The following is a 16,778-nucleotide window of genomic DNA, read 5'->3' on the forward strand; positions in this document are numbered from 1 at the left end:
CATAATACAATGAATTAATTACAATTTAAAAATATTTTACAATTTTTTTTATTCAATAATCATTTTATTTTGTATACATTTCCTCACAATTTCTTTAAATGGGCTAGTTTTTCTTTAATGAATTTTATATTAAAGTATTTGCATTTCATTAACATTTTCTACAGAGCCACGGTATCAAAAGCATTCTTCGTTATTTCACTTACTTTCGTTAAACGTCAGCATATACAAATTTAGAAACAAATTTCATTTCCATTTAAAATTATAGTTAAAATTAAAATTTGTTACAAATTAATTTTGCATTCACGTACTGCATTATTATTTAAAAAAATATATATATATAGTAACCAACTTCTAGTCGGTCCGTCTACCGTCATCAGGTCATCGTCGCACTTTGACTGTGGAATACAATTTCCATTGCTTTATGTTATCATAACATAATGGAATTGCATTTACACTATTAAAATGCATCACTTATTTCACATATCTCATCTCATTTTAAATATTAAGATAAAAATTTTTACAAACAAATTTATTCTCTTCTCACTTTCCTGGCATATGTTTTGTTGTGTGTGTGTTTTTTTTTTTTACTTTTCTTCAATAAAATTTGTTGAGTCGAAAAATTAGTGCAGAGTACTAATTCGTCGCGGTATCAGGTTAACAATTTGTGGGAGGTCTGGCGGGCACAAAAACAACGTTAGCGGCGGTGGCTTTGACGGCAGCGGCGGCAACAGCATTCATATTTGCAACTACAATGCGGCGCACAATGGTTGTTGTACTTGTTTTTGTTGCTGCTGCTGCTGCTACAGATGGCACTGCTTTCCCTACATGTAACATTTGCAAACGATTGTTCACTTGAAAATCCTTTTGCTCAGCTGCAACACATTCAACCGTAGGATCGTCCTTACAACGGTTGACATTATCACCATCATCACCACGTTGTTGTAAAGTGTTTGCAGCAGTAAGTGAATCCGTTTCACTTAACGCATTGCTATTAAAAACTACACTTGCAGCAGCATTTTCACAATTTGTACTTGTAGCGGCGAAATCTACACTTGATACGGCAGCATTATCTACAGCTGCAGTATCTACGACATTGTCGCCATCGTTTTTATAGTTATCCGTAGCCACCACTTCCGTCCCAACCGCATCGTCGTCATCATCCTGCCTGTCTCAATCGATCTTTGTTTGACAATAGAGCTCCTTGAGTGATTTCAATTCTTCAATGAGCGCTTTGTTTTGATTCTCAAGCACCGCCACACGATTTTCCAGGCACTTTATATATTCTTTCTTTTTACGCCGACATTCACGTGCCGCCTCCCGATTTTTTTGCAATCGTATCTCGCGCTTCCGCGTCTGATCCTCAGCTATGCCACTATTATCTATGTAAAATAAACAAAATAACAAGTTTTAAAAACATGCCAAATTGCGTACAGCAATCGCACGCTAACTGAATTATTTGGTATCATTAGTTTTTCTATTCATATACGAAAATATAATTCAATAATAAAAAAATAATAATTGGAAACGTTCTTTACTAGTATTGTATGGAATCCTATGAGGTATGTAAAATGCTGCCGCATTGTCCGGCGGCATTTGTATTAGGGTGCCGCTTGTACCGCCCCCCGTGCTCGACAATGTGTGTAGTCCACCAGTCTCTGACATTTGCAAAGTCGCTCCACCTTTCATTCGTTATTACACAAAACCACAGTGCAGATAAATTGTCAATCATTGTCATCGCAATCGATCAACGTGTATCGACAAATTTTGCAGATTCAGATCACCATCGCCAGTACCATAATTCGTTGCATTTGAAGTTTGCATTCGTTTTTTTTATATTTTTTTTATTGTGGATTATTGCATGTATGTTTGCCATTCAAAGTGTTGGTGGGGGATCGTTGAAAATTATCAACATAATGTCGCATAATTATGATTGAAGAATTTCATTGTGACAGGGTTGGATTGCATCGAGAGTTGAGAAGAGGCGAAGTTGAAGTATTGGAGTAGGATTTGTTTTTGTTTTGGAAAAAGTCGAAAATAAGATCAATAACAATTCATTAGCTTACTCATTGACAATTAGAAATGGATTCAAACACTTTTAGTGCAAACCTCTATATACATACACACATTTATGAATATAATGTATTTATTGCACATTACATATGACGATTTTTATTTGATTCATTTGATTTAGGTACGTTTATGATGAATTATGGATTCTGCAGTATGTATCAAAGAAGCCTTAAATTTAATGTTAGTGCTTTCCTATGAGTTTATAAATATTATATAGGCTTGTTGGGCTGAGTTGAGTTGAGCTTTTCGTTATTTAGTGAATAGCAACATTCGATACGATGATGACAGTAATTTTATCTATGTGTGCTCAGCAAAAAGCGATAAATTTGAGATCACAAAGAATTTACAGAGCGCCGCAAAAACACACACAACATGACAGACAGAGACATAGACGGATAGAGAGAGAGAGAGATACATAAAGAGAGAGTGGTAGATAAGCAAAAGTCACAGAAAGAGGATAGTGAGACCGGAGACAACAGTGAAAACGTAGTGGTGTAAGATGCACATAAAACATATAGTATACCCAGAATAAATATAAAAAAAACACTCATGGGTTAATGTTTTACATTGTCCTGTGTCCCTTAGTTCAATAATATTGGAAGATAAATGGATCAACATTAACAGACTGTGAGCATATAAGTTATTAACTGTGTTTATCAAAAAAAAAAAGAGAGAAAGAGAGCGCAATAATACATACAATGATAACAACATGACAAGATTTTAATTTTTATTAATTATTTATTAATAATTAATTGTTTTTTTTTTAAATTATCATTGTTAGAACAAATAGTTAGTTTAAAAAATTAATGGAAAATTAGAATGCCTAACGTCTTATTTTTTAGAAAATAATAGCTTTGTTGTTAATAGTAATGGCCCTAACAGACGACAGCGCTAATTTGCATTAGCGGGCTTAATTTACATTTACTTGAGCATTTGACCCATGTTAATGCAAATTTGTAATGCACAAGAATTTCGTGCATTTAGCAGAATTTACCAAATTTGAGTAGGCAAAAATGGCCGATTTTTACTATTTTTTGACAGATGTCGCTTGAAGTCCGCCGCCTCCTTTGTGTTTACAGTATCAGAGATAAGCAGTTTTATATTGCTAATTAAATTATTAATTAGCGTTGCTTAATGCGTATTAATTTTGCTCGTCTATCGGGGCTATAAGTTAACATAACTACCTAACAAAAATAGAACAAACGAACCTGAAAACTTACTTCTCAACTATAATATTTCTCTAGCATTATTATTTAACCTATTGAAAACCCATTTTTAAGTCCAAGTTAATAACTTCATTTTTCCCAACCGAAGCATCTATATATTCTAAACTTTATATTTATTAAGAGAACTGGTAATTTTTTGGGGGAAAATTCAAAAGAAGATACGAAAGAAGCTAAGTAAGGAGTTACTGCCAACTACACCTTATGCAATAGCTAATAACTGCACTACGTTCCATTTAGATATTAAACTGTGCATTTCGTTGAATATATTGACGTTTCCACATGCTTTGTCTGTGTTGTGTGTGAGCTTCGTAAAGTTTCAGCGTCTGTTAAAAACTTCGTTTACTTGTAAAGAGACGAACGACCTTGCAATGTCAGCAGTAGTAGCAGCAGGATTAAAATAACAATAGTCGTATAACATGTATTTGTTTTTAACTACTATAAGCTCTCTTCAATACGATTATAAAATTAAAACAGGAACAAACAAAACAAACGTTAAAAGAATTTAAAAAAATATGAGTGACCCACCACTCATAGTGAGACAAATGCAAAGCTTTGATGACAATCTAGTTATGATACGGATGCATTATTTACTTCAATGTGTAATCAACAAAAATAAATTTTTTACAAGATAAACAGAGGGGACAAATTTTTAAAGAAAACATATTCTAAGTCATAGTAATGGAAACGACAAATAGAGTGATGTGTTGAGCAATACCTATAGTACATACAGATGTATATTATGAAAAAGATTTTACGATAACGATGGGATGAGCATGTAGTACATTTACATTACATTCTTTACATGATAATGTATATGATCATGAAAGTGTTTTTCGCGAAATTCATGCAGTGATACTGGCGATGGTGATTATGTCGGTAAAATAGTGCCAAAATTTAGCGATGATTAAGACGATGATACAAGGCACGTTGTAGACTAAAAATTAGACAAACATTTAGTTCATATGCATACATACATACAAAAGTATTTCGAAAACAATGCGTAGGTTTCATTTATATATAAGATTAATTTCTACGTAATGTAGAGTTACCAAAAACCAGTTAAACCAGAAATGCACCACATCGCTGAAATTTGCATTTTTGGTGTGATAACTTTGACAGCTATATCTCTCAAAACGACTATATCTCTATAAAGCATTCAGGATATTTATGCTCTTGCAACCTGTTGCCACAGAGTATTATAGTAATATATAAATGATCAGGATGATTAAAAACTTGAAGTCGGGTGACTGTCTGTCTGTTCGCAGTAGCAAAATGCCTATAGGCAAACAATTTTGAAAAAGTAGGTGTGGCCCCACCCTCTGATTACTTTAATGTACATATCTCGAACACCACTAAACACAACAACCAAATATACAAGGCGCGAATAATAAAAGAATTTCACCACCCACTTTTTGGTGAAATCACATATCTCAGGACCCGACCAACCGATTTCGACTAAATTTTGGTACGTACTACGCGTATAGAAAACTTATTTACTTGACAAGGTGCTTTCACGAAATTTGACACTGATCCAGACCCCAGACAGCGCTACAATCTTCAAACAATTTGTTCCGTAGAAACTGACCCATCAAACTCAAGTGCTTGTATTAGATTAATGTATGAGGAATGTACCGCGATCTTGGGTCTATCGCGCCCCCGAAAGTGCTTGTATGGAAAACTTTTTTATTTGAAAATGTAACCTCATAAAATTTCACATACATTATTGTCTAAGGCAACGGTACAAACTCGAAACAAATTGTATATTCATATATGTATGTAGATGCCATACACGCTGATCTATCAAAATCAATATATAAATCTTTCTATACCCATTTATGCTTTAAGAAATACAGCTGAGGATTTTACTTAATTATACTGAATTCGTGTAATCCTTAATGATAACAATTTCCTTTTCTTATCCTTACTATTTGGATGTATGTATGACTAATACAAAATGTATACACATATGATTTTGATGTTTTTATTTCATGTCTTAATGTATTTTTGCCAATTGTGCAGAACACAATAAAATTTTATTAAGACGCAACTTAAGATATCAATGAAGAAAATGATAACAAATAAAAACGCTAACGCTAAATGCTTCCGGTTAAAATTATTTGTATTAGATAAAAATTGTTACTTATTTACAAAAATGCACGTGTTTTCAAAACAATATTTTATAATTACCTGTTATATCAGGTCCACTAATTTCGGTGAAAATTTTATTGTACGATGGCCTTCTTGTGAGCTCTATTCGTCGCTGCGGTGAGTCCTCGTCAGTGAGGCTGTCTTCACTGTTAGTGTCGAGGTGTTGTGCATTTGGTTCGGGTTTGATTTTACATTGAAAATGTGGAGGGAGCTGTGGTAAAAATGATAGCAGAAACATTATTATTAATCGATTTTTTTATGTTGAAGAAAAATTTGTAATATAAAATATTAATTCACCTGTACACCACTGCCTGATGTTGTGTGTATTACCGTTGTACTAGGTGGCTTATTCACATATAATACCCCACCCTTGGGTACACCTATCGTCCCTGTCGTCGCCGACGTTACAGCATTTGTGGCGGCTGTTTGAATGACTGACGACTGATTGGCTGCCTGAATGACAGACTGCATTTGCTATGTTTATAGGGAATAAATGAATTAGGATCATACAAAAGGAACATGACAGATATTTGCATGGCGAAATATATAAAATATTATATATATTACCTGTAAACTGTGCACCGGTGCTGCTAAGGGGTATTGCACACTCGCTGCTGTGGTCAATACAGTAGCTCCACTACCGGCGGCTGATGTTGCTACACTATTGCCGGCCGTTGAGTTATTACTTTGGTGCGTTGAGGTAGTCGTCAAATTGTGACCTTCCTCAATATTGTTCGAGTTGCCGTTCTCCTCACCGATGCTGTCCATTTTTTTAATTTTCAACAGCACCGTCACGTCTTGCGACAACTGCTTCAGTTTGACAAATTTTTTCCTTATAAGAGCAACCCAGAAAGATGCAAAATCGTAGTCAATATGCTACTACGAAAAGCAAAATAATTTTTGGTTGCTACTGACTAATATCGACCTTTGGTGCTAATTAAAGTTTATTTGTTTTGGTTTGTTGTTAATATTCAAAGCTTAATAAGAGTTTTATGGTTTCACAAGCGGCAAGCCGATCGAAATATGTATATTTTGTTATTCCATTCAAAATAAGATTTGAGCTGAAAACATAACAAAAAAGAATTATTAGTTATATTTATATAGCACACGAAAGATTTTTTCATTGGGCATATGCACATACAAATATCAATGTATTTTCTTAAAATATTAATTAAATCGAAATTTTAATATCTGATCAAATTTGACTTGGACAAAAAAAAGAACAACACTGACTTATTTTAATACATATTTTTATTTTCACCTTCGAAGACGTATTTTTTTGTTTGCACTTGCTATGAGCTTTGACAGGGATGGCCTTTAGTGTCTTCAGCTAATTTTGGTTTATTCGGTTTCGGCCCATTTTTGGAGCGTATCATATTCATAAACTCACGTCTCATCACCAACAAATATGTATTTGATGAATATACTCGTATGTATAGCCCTTAGCCAAGTTGTCAAGAATTTCTTTTGCAAACCCTACTCGACATCGTTTTTGCATAAGATGCAGGTCTTTTGGTAGGGGCCTAGCATTGATAGGTTATATACCAAAAACATTAACCAAAATATATTGAGTCGATTTATAAGAGATGTTGAGATCCTCTGGTGTATTTCTGATGCCAATACGCCGGTTTTCAAGCACTTCCTATTTACCTAGAAATCCGTGAACCTCCGAAATTCAATCAACCAACTGAATTGCAATGCCTATGTAGGCAAGTGTTCACCAAAACATTACACCCTTTAAACAATGAAAAAACAGTCACAAAGTGTTTCATAAATAAAGATAATTTCATTAGCAATAATGGCAACATCATCAATATAAAAAAATATTTAAAGGGGGTAAAATTGACGATAACAGAATGACCACAGATGAATAAAACAAAAACGAAAACAAAACCGCTTGTCGTCTGCTGCCTTTATATGCGAAATTGATACTACAGGGGTACAATTATGTTCACATACCACTATATCGTATGAGTCACTGGCAGCAGCACGCCATATCTCCGATCAAAAGCTAGCAAGCAAATCATATCGTCACATTCACCAAAACGTCTAAGGCAGCGTCATCAACGGCAGACGCTTTGGGTGCGAGACAAACGTCTGCAACACGCTCAGCAGCAAAAGCGACCGAACGACTTCGAATATACATATGTACATATATATAAAAATATTCATATGCGTAGAGTCGATCGGGTTGCCAATTGGTCGGTGGCTATCAACGCCGGCAGTAATCACAGCAGAGAAGCAATGAACAGGCAGTTCAACGGCAGCGATGATGAATACTACTATTAAAAGTGTGTTTGTATGAATGAATATTCTCAATGTTTATACATATGTGCAAATGGTACTAATACGTATAACAAGAGCGCCAAACTTCATCACACCAAGTATTAAAAAATAACTAAATGCAACGAACCGAACTGGAAGTTGTATATTTTCTTACGCGATCGCGCACTAACGTTTAAATAAATCGATGTATATATATATATACATATGTATATTTAGGTATATTACGAGTACATGTGTATGTAATGCATATCTGTCCGTTTTGTTGATATCATTATGCTATATCACCACGGACACGTCATCAACATTTCGTTTATAACTTGCACATACATATGTATGTACATATTTATATAAAACTTTTGTATATACATACATACCATGTACATTTTGAACTCACAAATGCAAAATGAAATATAAAACGTCGCGTAGCCATTTAAGGTGTGTAAACATGTAGAATGTATATTTTATTGTTAAGAATGTTTATTCTTGATAATAAAAGGCTGCGAAGTCTGAAACCTAATTGTTGAGAGATGTCGTCACCAACCGAAATCGCAGTTACTTATCACGCTTTCCCTTGTCAAGAATAAAATGAAAAGAATTTTTACTGCTTTTCACAATTCATAGCACTATATAATTTTGACCACAAATGCAAATCATTTTAGGAAGTGGTAACATTTTAAGGTAGTGCATACATACATACATATGTATATGCTATTGAACAAGTTTATTATATCAAAATATATACAAATGTCCTGGGCGGAAATGGATTTTTTCATATACATACTTCCAAACCACTTATTTAATTAAAGTATTTTGAACTATTCCTTGTAAAAATAGTACGCAAAAACAGCTCTCCACGTACATACATATGTATATATGTATATGCATTTATTTGTAGTTGTACCTTATGTTTCATAGATATTCATATTTTGTATAATACTAATTTGTAAAAGAAAATATGTAAATATAGCTAAAGCCCCATTACTACTCAAGATTGACAGGCATTGAACGCGCCTTCATCTGGTATTTTCGCTATACGTGCCTTCCTCTATGATGTATTTTTATGAGCTGACGTCATTAATGTCAGCAAATAGTTAGGAGAAATCGTCAGACAAAGCATATGGATTATTGTGGTCATACTAAATCAACCAAAAAGTAATGAATTCCTTTACGTTGCCGGCGGTGGCTTTTACTACTTCTTATGTTCTGAAGTAAATATACTCTTGTTTATACTGGGTTCTTTCTAACAATATGCAAACTCTAAGTACATATGTATGTATGTATGTACGTAAATATTGATATATTTTACTACATATCGTAATTGCTAGTCACTCCTTTCGCGACAACGAATATAAGTTGTGTTATATGTTTGAATAGCTGTGCTTTTGCCCTATTATCATATTTTAACTCCAAAAATTTCGATGTCGCAATACAAAATTTGGCGCTATTTTTAAATAATTTGTATGTCTGTCGCGAATTTTCAAAACTTTGTAAATATACATATGTATATGCCAACCGTTGTAGGAGTGACGTAATTTTATGTTTTGTATTGAATGCTTTGTAATTGGCACACTACACAGCATATAACAAACCTTGAATATTAATATTTTAAATATCAGAATTCATACTATGTATTCTCAATAGAATACACACTGTAAATATAAAATATATTATACCACTAAATAAAGGTCTGTAACGATTCTATGATGACTTATAATTAAATATAATATAGTAACTATCCATGACGCACCTTGAATGATATTTAAAAAAAAGTTCTGTAAAATTGTGCATTATGTACATATCGGTCTCCTTCCTATATTTTGTATTATTTTATTGGCATGTGTTGCTGTTGTTTTTGTACCGGTTACCCTGCCCTATTTGGAGGGAAAGGTGAATAAGTTGTCAAGGCCATCGAACAGTTCCAGGAAAGGAAACTATTTGTTTCGAGGAGGTCGGACCTTTGTGACCCAGATGTTAAATGAGTTTTTTTTTACAAGGCTTGTTAAGAGGTTTTTAATAAAAAGCGGTAGTTTTTGTATATGCAGGATACATCTTGAGTATGTGAGATTAAAGGCAAAAAACAAATTGACTTGTTTCTTTGCATAGAGTTGTTTCACATTCCTTCATTCTTAATTAGCTATTAATACCCGATAAGTATTCATCAAGATATTTTTTAGAAGTCTTGTTAAATGATTATTTCCAAAAAAAATGTTATATCATATCTTTATGAAATATCACTACCTAAATTTTATAGTGAATTAATATACTTTAATTTTTTTTATTATTATCCTTATTGCAGTTTTGAAGGAGATATCCTTCGAAATTATCTGCTCTTCACCCCTTAAAATGGGGGAAAAGTCAAGGGCAAACAAATGTTTAGGTTCTCAAATGATTTTTATGTACATGCTAAGTATTCACCTACTCTGCAAGTATTAAAAATAATTTTTACTGTTCGCAGTTGTGGATAACAATGTCTAGTTTTAGTAGTTTTTAAAAACTCTGCAGAATTAAAACAAACCTTTAATATGGCATAATAACGTAATCTTAATTAATTGAAAATACCCTCTAATATAGAGCACAATAACACACTACATCAGCACCACAATTTATTATATTATACAATTTACAAAGCACATGTTGGCAGATGGATTTTATTCTATTTTTTTTTTATAATATCTTGAAAGTTAAACAATTCACGAAATATTTTGAGCTCGTCATCAACTTCTGCATTTTTGCAAAAACTATATAAAATTTTATTAACAAATCACAAAACGTAGTAAACTGCACAACCACTAAAACTTCATTATATACACATATAACTTAAGCTAATTAATCATTCAGACTAAAACATCAAAATTTGGATATTTGATAAAGAAAAAACACTAACAGCACTTGATAGAGCAAATAAATTTCAGCTGAAGAAAAAAAATCAGCAACAATCCAATAGCAACAGAAACTTTGAAACTACGTCGACAACTACGACAGCAACCACGAAACGAAACTTCTGATGACATCACTAAAAAATTACTTTATTGTTATTGGTGCTTGTGATGTGCCTGCTTTTTCTTGCTTTTGTTATCGTTGTTGTACAAATTACTCTGTGCCCACGAAATTGTAAACAAACTCTAAATTCTGCCATCATCTACCGTAGGCAAGAACGAATAAATCATATATAACGTGTTTGCACATTCCCGTTGACACTTTTGCTCTATTAGGTCGATGTCGTTCGGCGAAAAATGACGTTATAGGAGAGTATATAGTGGCTTTTTGTTTTTGTTTCGTTAATTTTACAAACGAGTGATTACCTAAAATTTTGCTTTAAATTTACTCGATAATAATTTGCGGTGCTGTTGCATTTCAACTGCACCAGACGCATTCCGGTTTCGAAAAGCTAAAAACGACTTTCCCAATAAACGATTTTCAGTTGAGCAATCTAATTGGAAAATTCACACCGTCAATTTAAAATCCAGCTCGAGAGTACTACACTATTTTCCATATTGTACACTTTTTTATGATATTCTTATTTGATTTGCATACGTGTTTGTTTCGCTCGCACTCATATGGTGTTCGCAAAATGAAAGAAATCGTGATATGTGAACGTATAAAGTTGGTTCAATAGTTGCTTACCACGTGGTGAGTTAGAAATATCAACTCAGTGTTGCATTTTGTAATGGAAATAATAGTTTTAATTTTTGAAATCGTAACCCTAATGTTTTTGGAACAACGTTCTTAAGTTGCTACATATGGACGTGATTTACTCTTCTGTGGTTCAAAACATACATTTTTTATAAGGTATTTTTAATTTTCATACATAGGAGCCCATTTAGAAAGACTTTGTTTTTTTCACATTGCGTTATCGCCTATTTCATTACAATAATTTTTTTTTAATTGTGCGTAATTAAAAATAACTATAACTGATACTTGATGAAAGAGAAAACTTGATAAAATGTAAGCAATTTTATTTTTGATATTTCATACAAAAATTTTTTGGTATTGTGTACATGCACCACTATATTTTCGAGTAGTGACGTCCTAATGCTAAACACAATAAGAGCGACATGACATGGCAGCACGACAGTGAACTGAAAATGGCGTTGTGAATCCTTCTACATGAACATTTGTGAGAAGGCAGCAACATAACAAAACAACACAGCTGTCCATTTTACACTTCAATGAAATTTTAATATTTGGTTCAGAGTGAAATTTTGTATGCAAAAAATAAGAAAATATGTAAATTTATTTGTTTTAAATTATTAATTGTTGTTACAAATGATATATATTAAAATAGAGTTAGTTTATGCTTTTATTTGTAAAATAACGCCAGGTTTGTTAGAGCTTTGAATAGTTTTACATTTTACATATTAGTGACATCACCACTCTACCTCATCTCTCTATCTTCGATTCTACTGTCGTTATAAAATATAAAAAATATATTGAAGTTAATAGCGAGAGCGACAACTGTCGGCCTGCAGTCGTGTAGCCGTGCAGCTGTCAAAATAACTGTGTCCATAAGAACGTGTGTATTTTAATATTTGACATGTGTCGCTTGCAGTCTGTCGTGCTCAATGTGTTCAGCACATAAATGAAAAAACTGACAGTACCAAACATATGTACATACATATATAAATTTAATTTTAATATTAAACTATGCTAAACTAACTACGAGTGTATTATCACTAATACACCCAAAGTTATTACAGCAAACCGTTACATGCCAATCATGTTATCCGCTTGCTTTATCTGATTACCTAGAGGTAAATATATGTATAAGGCTTGAAACCAAAATTATCATATCTTATCAAAATTAATGTTAACATACTCTTTTATCGAAACTTATGATGTTAACTCTTTTTCTTATTCTTGCGTCTTTCTAGTCTACTTGCAAAGCCAACTGTTGCAGGTGCTGTTTGCAAAGTATTCGCCTCATATTCACTTCGCGCGCATTTTTCCTTTCATTTATGTATGCATGTACATACATATGTATGTACATATATTTTCGCAGATAAATTGAGTATTCGTTATGATTAAGAGTAGAAGTTAAGCAAAAGACAAACTTAAAATGAATTAAGAGGAAAGAATGATTCAAATAGAGCATGTGTAAATAGATCTGCTTGGGACTACTGGGTGAAATACATATATATTTATATACATATGTACATATACGTACTTACATACATTGTATTTAAATTCATTCTATAAAAATGTCACTGTTGACATTACATCTTTTTACCTGTATTTGTTGTCAATGTCGGATTGGGAAACATACCCCATTGACTGAAGTCCAAATGCAATATACCCAATTCGAATAATGAGGTATTTGCTCTTGAAAAGAGATATAAACATTAAAGAAACTTTAACTTCGACTGCACCGCAGCTTTAAAACATTTCAGATGTACATACTTATGTAGTACATACATACAGATAACTGAAAACGAAACTGGCTAACGGTTTGCTCCAACGGAAGACATTTTGTTATCTCTTACGAGACACGTTGTTTGATATACATACATATGTATGTATTATGTACGTAAACAACTTTCAAGTCATATTAAATGTTATAATAAGGAGAATAATCTTTATCTTGATTTTGAAGTTATAGTGGTCTGATCTGAATAAGACCTTGATTTTAATCGGTCAGTTTGTATGACAGCTATATCCGTAGTGGCCCAACAAATAAACAACTTCTTATCCATCTTTTCGTTTTGGTAAACTTTATATATTCTGTTCAGAGTACAAAAATAAAAACAACGCAGGACTCTTTCTCTGCAAAATATACTACATACATATGTATCTTCTTCTTTACTGGCGTAGACACCGCTTACGCGATTAAGCAGAGTTAACAACTGCGCGCCAGTCGTTTCGTTTTTTTCGCTATGTGGTGCCAATTAGATATTTCGAGCGAAGCCAGGTCCTTCTCCACCTGGTCCTTCCAACGGAGTGGAGGTCTTCCTCTTCCTCTGCTTCTCCCGGAGGGTACTGTGTCAAATACTTTCAGAGCTGGAGTGTTTTCGTCCATCCGGACAACATGACCTGGCCAGCGTAGCCGCTGTCTTGGCTAAACAATGTCAATGTCGGCGTATATTTCATACATCGTTCCATCGAATGCGATATTCTCCGTGGCCAGCGCACAAAGGACCATAAATCTTTCGCAGAATCTTTCTCTCRAAAACTCGCAACGTCGACTCATCATTTGTTGTCACCGCCCATACCGCTGAACCATATTGCAGGACGGGAAAAATGAGTGACTTCTAGAGTTTGGTTTTTGTTCGTCCTGTAACAACTGTTGGCAACAGCTATTCTGCGTTGAATTTGCGGACTGACATTGTTGGTGGTGTTTATGCTGGTTCCAAGATAAACGAAATTATCTAGGACCTCAAAGTTATCACTGTTAACAGTTACGTGAGAGCCAAGTCGCGAATGCGACGACTGTTTGTTTGATTACAAAAGATATTTCGTCTTGCCCTGCCAGACCCATTTTTTCCTTGACCAGTCTGGAGAAAGCAGAATTCACGGTGCTGGTGTTGAGGCCGATGATATCAACATCATCTACATTTAAGAAAAATTCTTTATTATCTATTCGTGCCGATAATTGCTACTTCTTAAGCTCAGTACCATAAACTTCTTAAATGCCATGACTAATTCATACTTAATTGAAAATTAAATTGTTCACACGTGTTTAACTATAAATAACACAGTGTTGATGAGCACGCTCTAGATATATTATAGGTATGTACATGTGTACATAAATATATAGATTTGAACGCTTGGCATTTTCATAGGGGAAATACAATAAACCACCGACTAAACAATCTATTTGCACTCGTAACATGAACCTTCTATACATTGGAATATAAGTAATTGCATAAATACATGTATCATTGCGTATACTGCAACTGCATGTGATTACGAAAGCAACGACTACGTCAACGAAGACAACAGCAATGCTCGTAACAGTAGTGGCATGTCTAAAAGAGAAAGAGCACCAACAACTATGTGTATTTTAAAAGTTACATATATAAACGTCTATTCTTCATAAAATTAAAAAACAAATTCGGTTAATCAATCACAAAAGAAATCATACATACTTACATATGTATGTATATCTAAATACGAACATAAGCACTTGCATAGCCATCCACGAAGAAATGAGGAAATATTCAATGGAAAAAGGTAATTGTGTTTGCCTCTTTTACGCAATTTGCACTTGAAACGCAAACAACAACAAATAGTCAATAACACAGAGTCGGTAAAAGCAACGAATTGTTTTACAACAAAATCCACTCTTTTTTTCTTACCATAAGTACATATAATTTATTTTTATGCATGTATTGATTTTCAGGAATAAATTAGTTCAATACTAATAGACACAATAACAAAAACATACCACCGGCCAGACAACTAACACATTCGGAGACTAGGCCAAAGCTACACAAACTACAAAGCACTGATCTGGCTCATAAGATCACACTGACAACTGACGAAAACAAATTAATTGTGGAGATTAAACAATTCATTGAAAAGCTTCGTTTTTATTATGAAAATAAAACAAATATTCTAAACCTTAACTCTGATTGCGTCAAAATTTCTTCTGCTACTAGTGTTATTGGTTTAGAAAAAAGTGGCTGATTATAGCTAAGCTACCTTCGTTACGACGTCCACTTTGAATTAAGCACACACAACAAACAAATAATTTTGCAGTTGTGTGAGCGCTTTGGTTTTTTTTTTGTAACACATGATGTATTATTGTACATATTTACAAACATACATACTTGTGTTGATATTGCTATTTAAATATTTACATACATACATGTATGTATGATTGCATTTGTTCGAATTGTTTTTATCAAGTCTAACTGGCTCCTGAATTGACTGGGACTGGTGTGGCGGCTGTGCCTGGCCAGTACTAACAGTGCCGCGTATCTGCGTCCGCACTAATATTCGCATAATTTTTGCATACATTTATAAATACAAACATACATTTATAAATACATACATATATATGTATGTGTGTACATTAGTATGTACATATGTGGGTCTATGACACTCCAAATTTTAAAATGGCCAAACATCCATATGCTCAGATGTACATATGTACATACCTACGTTTCTTAGACGTAAACATACATCTTATACAATGTTTAAGTTTTTATAGGAAAAGTTAGTTTATCCTGTTTATTTATACAAAAATTTCCTATTTTGAATAATTTTTTTTACGATCAGCTGGAATCCCTCTACATACCTACTTATATGTACATACATATGTATGTATATTTTTGCCAATTCTTTATGACTTCAGTCTTACCGCTTTAATGCTTGCATTTTAGTTTTTATTTTGTCTAATTTTCAAGAGTTATTTTGGGAATTTTTAATCTTTCAAATGGTAATTTGTATGTATATTATATGTACATACAAGTATGCATGTACATATGTATGTATCTAAATACATTTGTATCTTGGCATTATTTTGTTTTTGCACCACTCACTCACACGAAATATGATTTCGTTTGGATTGTCGTCTTCGCCACTGTCACCGTCACCGATACTGTAGCTTTCGGAACGGCCCGTCCTCCACGTTTCACGTTCTAAGAGGCTGGCCCACACTATATACTTGTGTGTAGCTACAATAAGCCCGCCGCCGCGTATTTGTTCACACTCGTCACTCGCTCACTCATTCGCTCCGAATGCCTTACGTCGAAGACTGTGACTGACGAAAGCATTCAACAGCGACACAGATACGGGCAGCTATCGCAGCAACTACGACAATAATTTACAGTGTTTCGATTTTATAAGAAATTTCCTCCTAGGCACACATATGTATATTTTTCATTCGAAATGCTGGCAATATTTTTTGTATAGAATACTACTGAAGATGTGTGACATATTTGTACAATAACTAAGAAGAAAAAATGAAAAAACAGTAACAATGCTGCGCCTTTACAAGTGTATAACATAAAATTGAATCAAAAGATCTTCATCCTTATTTTGGTCGATCCGATCTGAAAAAAAAATCGGAGTTTGTAGCATTGCCTTGGATAATAATTTTATGAAATT

The 16,778-nt window shown here is 33.5% G+C and overlaps 1 protein-coding gene across 7 annotated transcripts; it reads right to left on the reverse strand.

Moving 5' to 3' along the window:
- Nucleotides 1-542: 542 nt before the first annotated feature.
- On the reverse strand, nt 543-16,441 carry LOC108976396 (cyclic AMP response element-binding protein B). 7 transcript variants are annotated; one of them, XM_018945508.1, is made up of 7 exons: nt 11,033-11,275; nt 6,706-7,179; nt 6,012-6,505; nt 5,742-5,918; nt 5,484-5,655; nt 1,536-1,679; nt 543-1,379 (listed from the first exon to the last, which is right to left on the reverse strand). In XM_018945508.1, exons 3-7 carry the CDS (start codon nt 6,210-6,212, stop codon nt 1,171-1,173), a joined length of 903 nt encoding a protein of 300 aa, XP_018801053.1. In that variant the 5' UTR covers nt 6,213-6,505; nt 6,706-7,179; nt 11,033-11,275; the 3' UTR covers nt 543-1,170. The 7 variants fall into 7 exon arrangements, with proteins under 7 accessions (XP_018801053.1, XP_018801018.1, XP_018801010.1 ...); XM_018945473.1 differs by lacking the exons at nt 6,706-7,179; nt 11,033-11,275 and adding an exon at nt 16,215-16,441; XM_018945465.1 differs by lacking the exon at nt 6,706-7,179.
- Nucleotides 16,442-16,778: the final 337 nt, after the last annotated feature.

Source organism: Bactrocera latifrons, unplaced genomic scaffold, assembly GCF_001853355.1.
Source record: "Bactrocera latifrons isolate USDA-ARS-PBARC rearing strain unplaced genomic scaffold, ASM185335v1 scaffold_115, whole genome shotgun sequence".
Taxonomy (NCBI): domain Eukaryota; kingdom Metazoa; phylum Arthropoda; class Insecta; order Diptera; family Tephritidae; genus Bactrocera; species Bactrocera latifrons.

Bases quoted from the DNA above. Each gene is read 5' to 3' on its own strand.
- LOC108976396 (XM_018945473.1), bottom strand. From the start codon at position 6,212: ATGGACAGCATCGGTGAGGAGAACGGCAACTCGAACAATATTGAGGAA. The intron at 5,919-6,011 runs GTAATATATATA...CTATAAACATAG, and splicing joins CACCGGTGCACAGTTTACAG to CAAATGCAGTCTGTCATTCA. The intron at 1,680-5,483 runs GTAATTATAAAA...AACGAATGAAAG, and splicing joins TAGTGGACCTGATATAACAG to GTGGAGCGACTTTGCAAATG.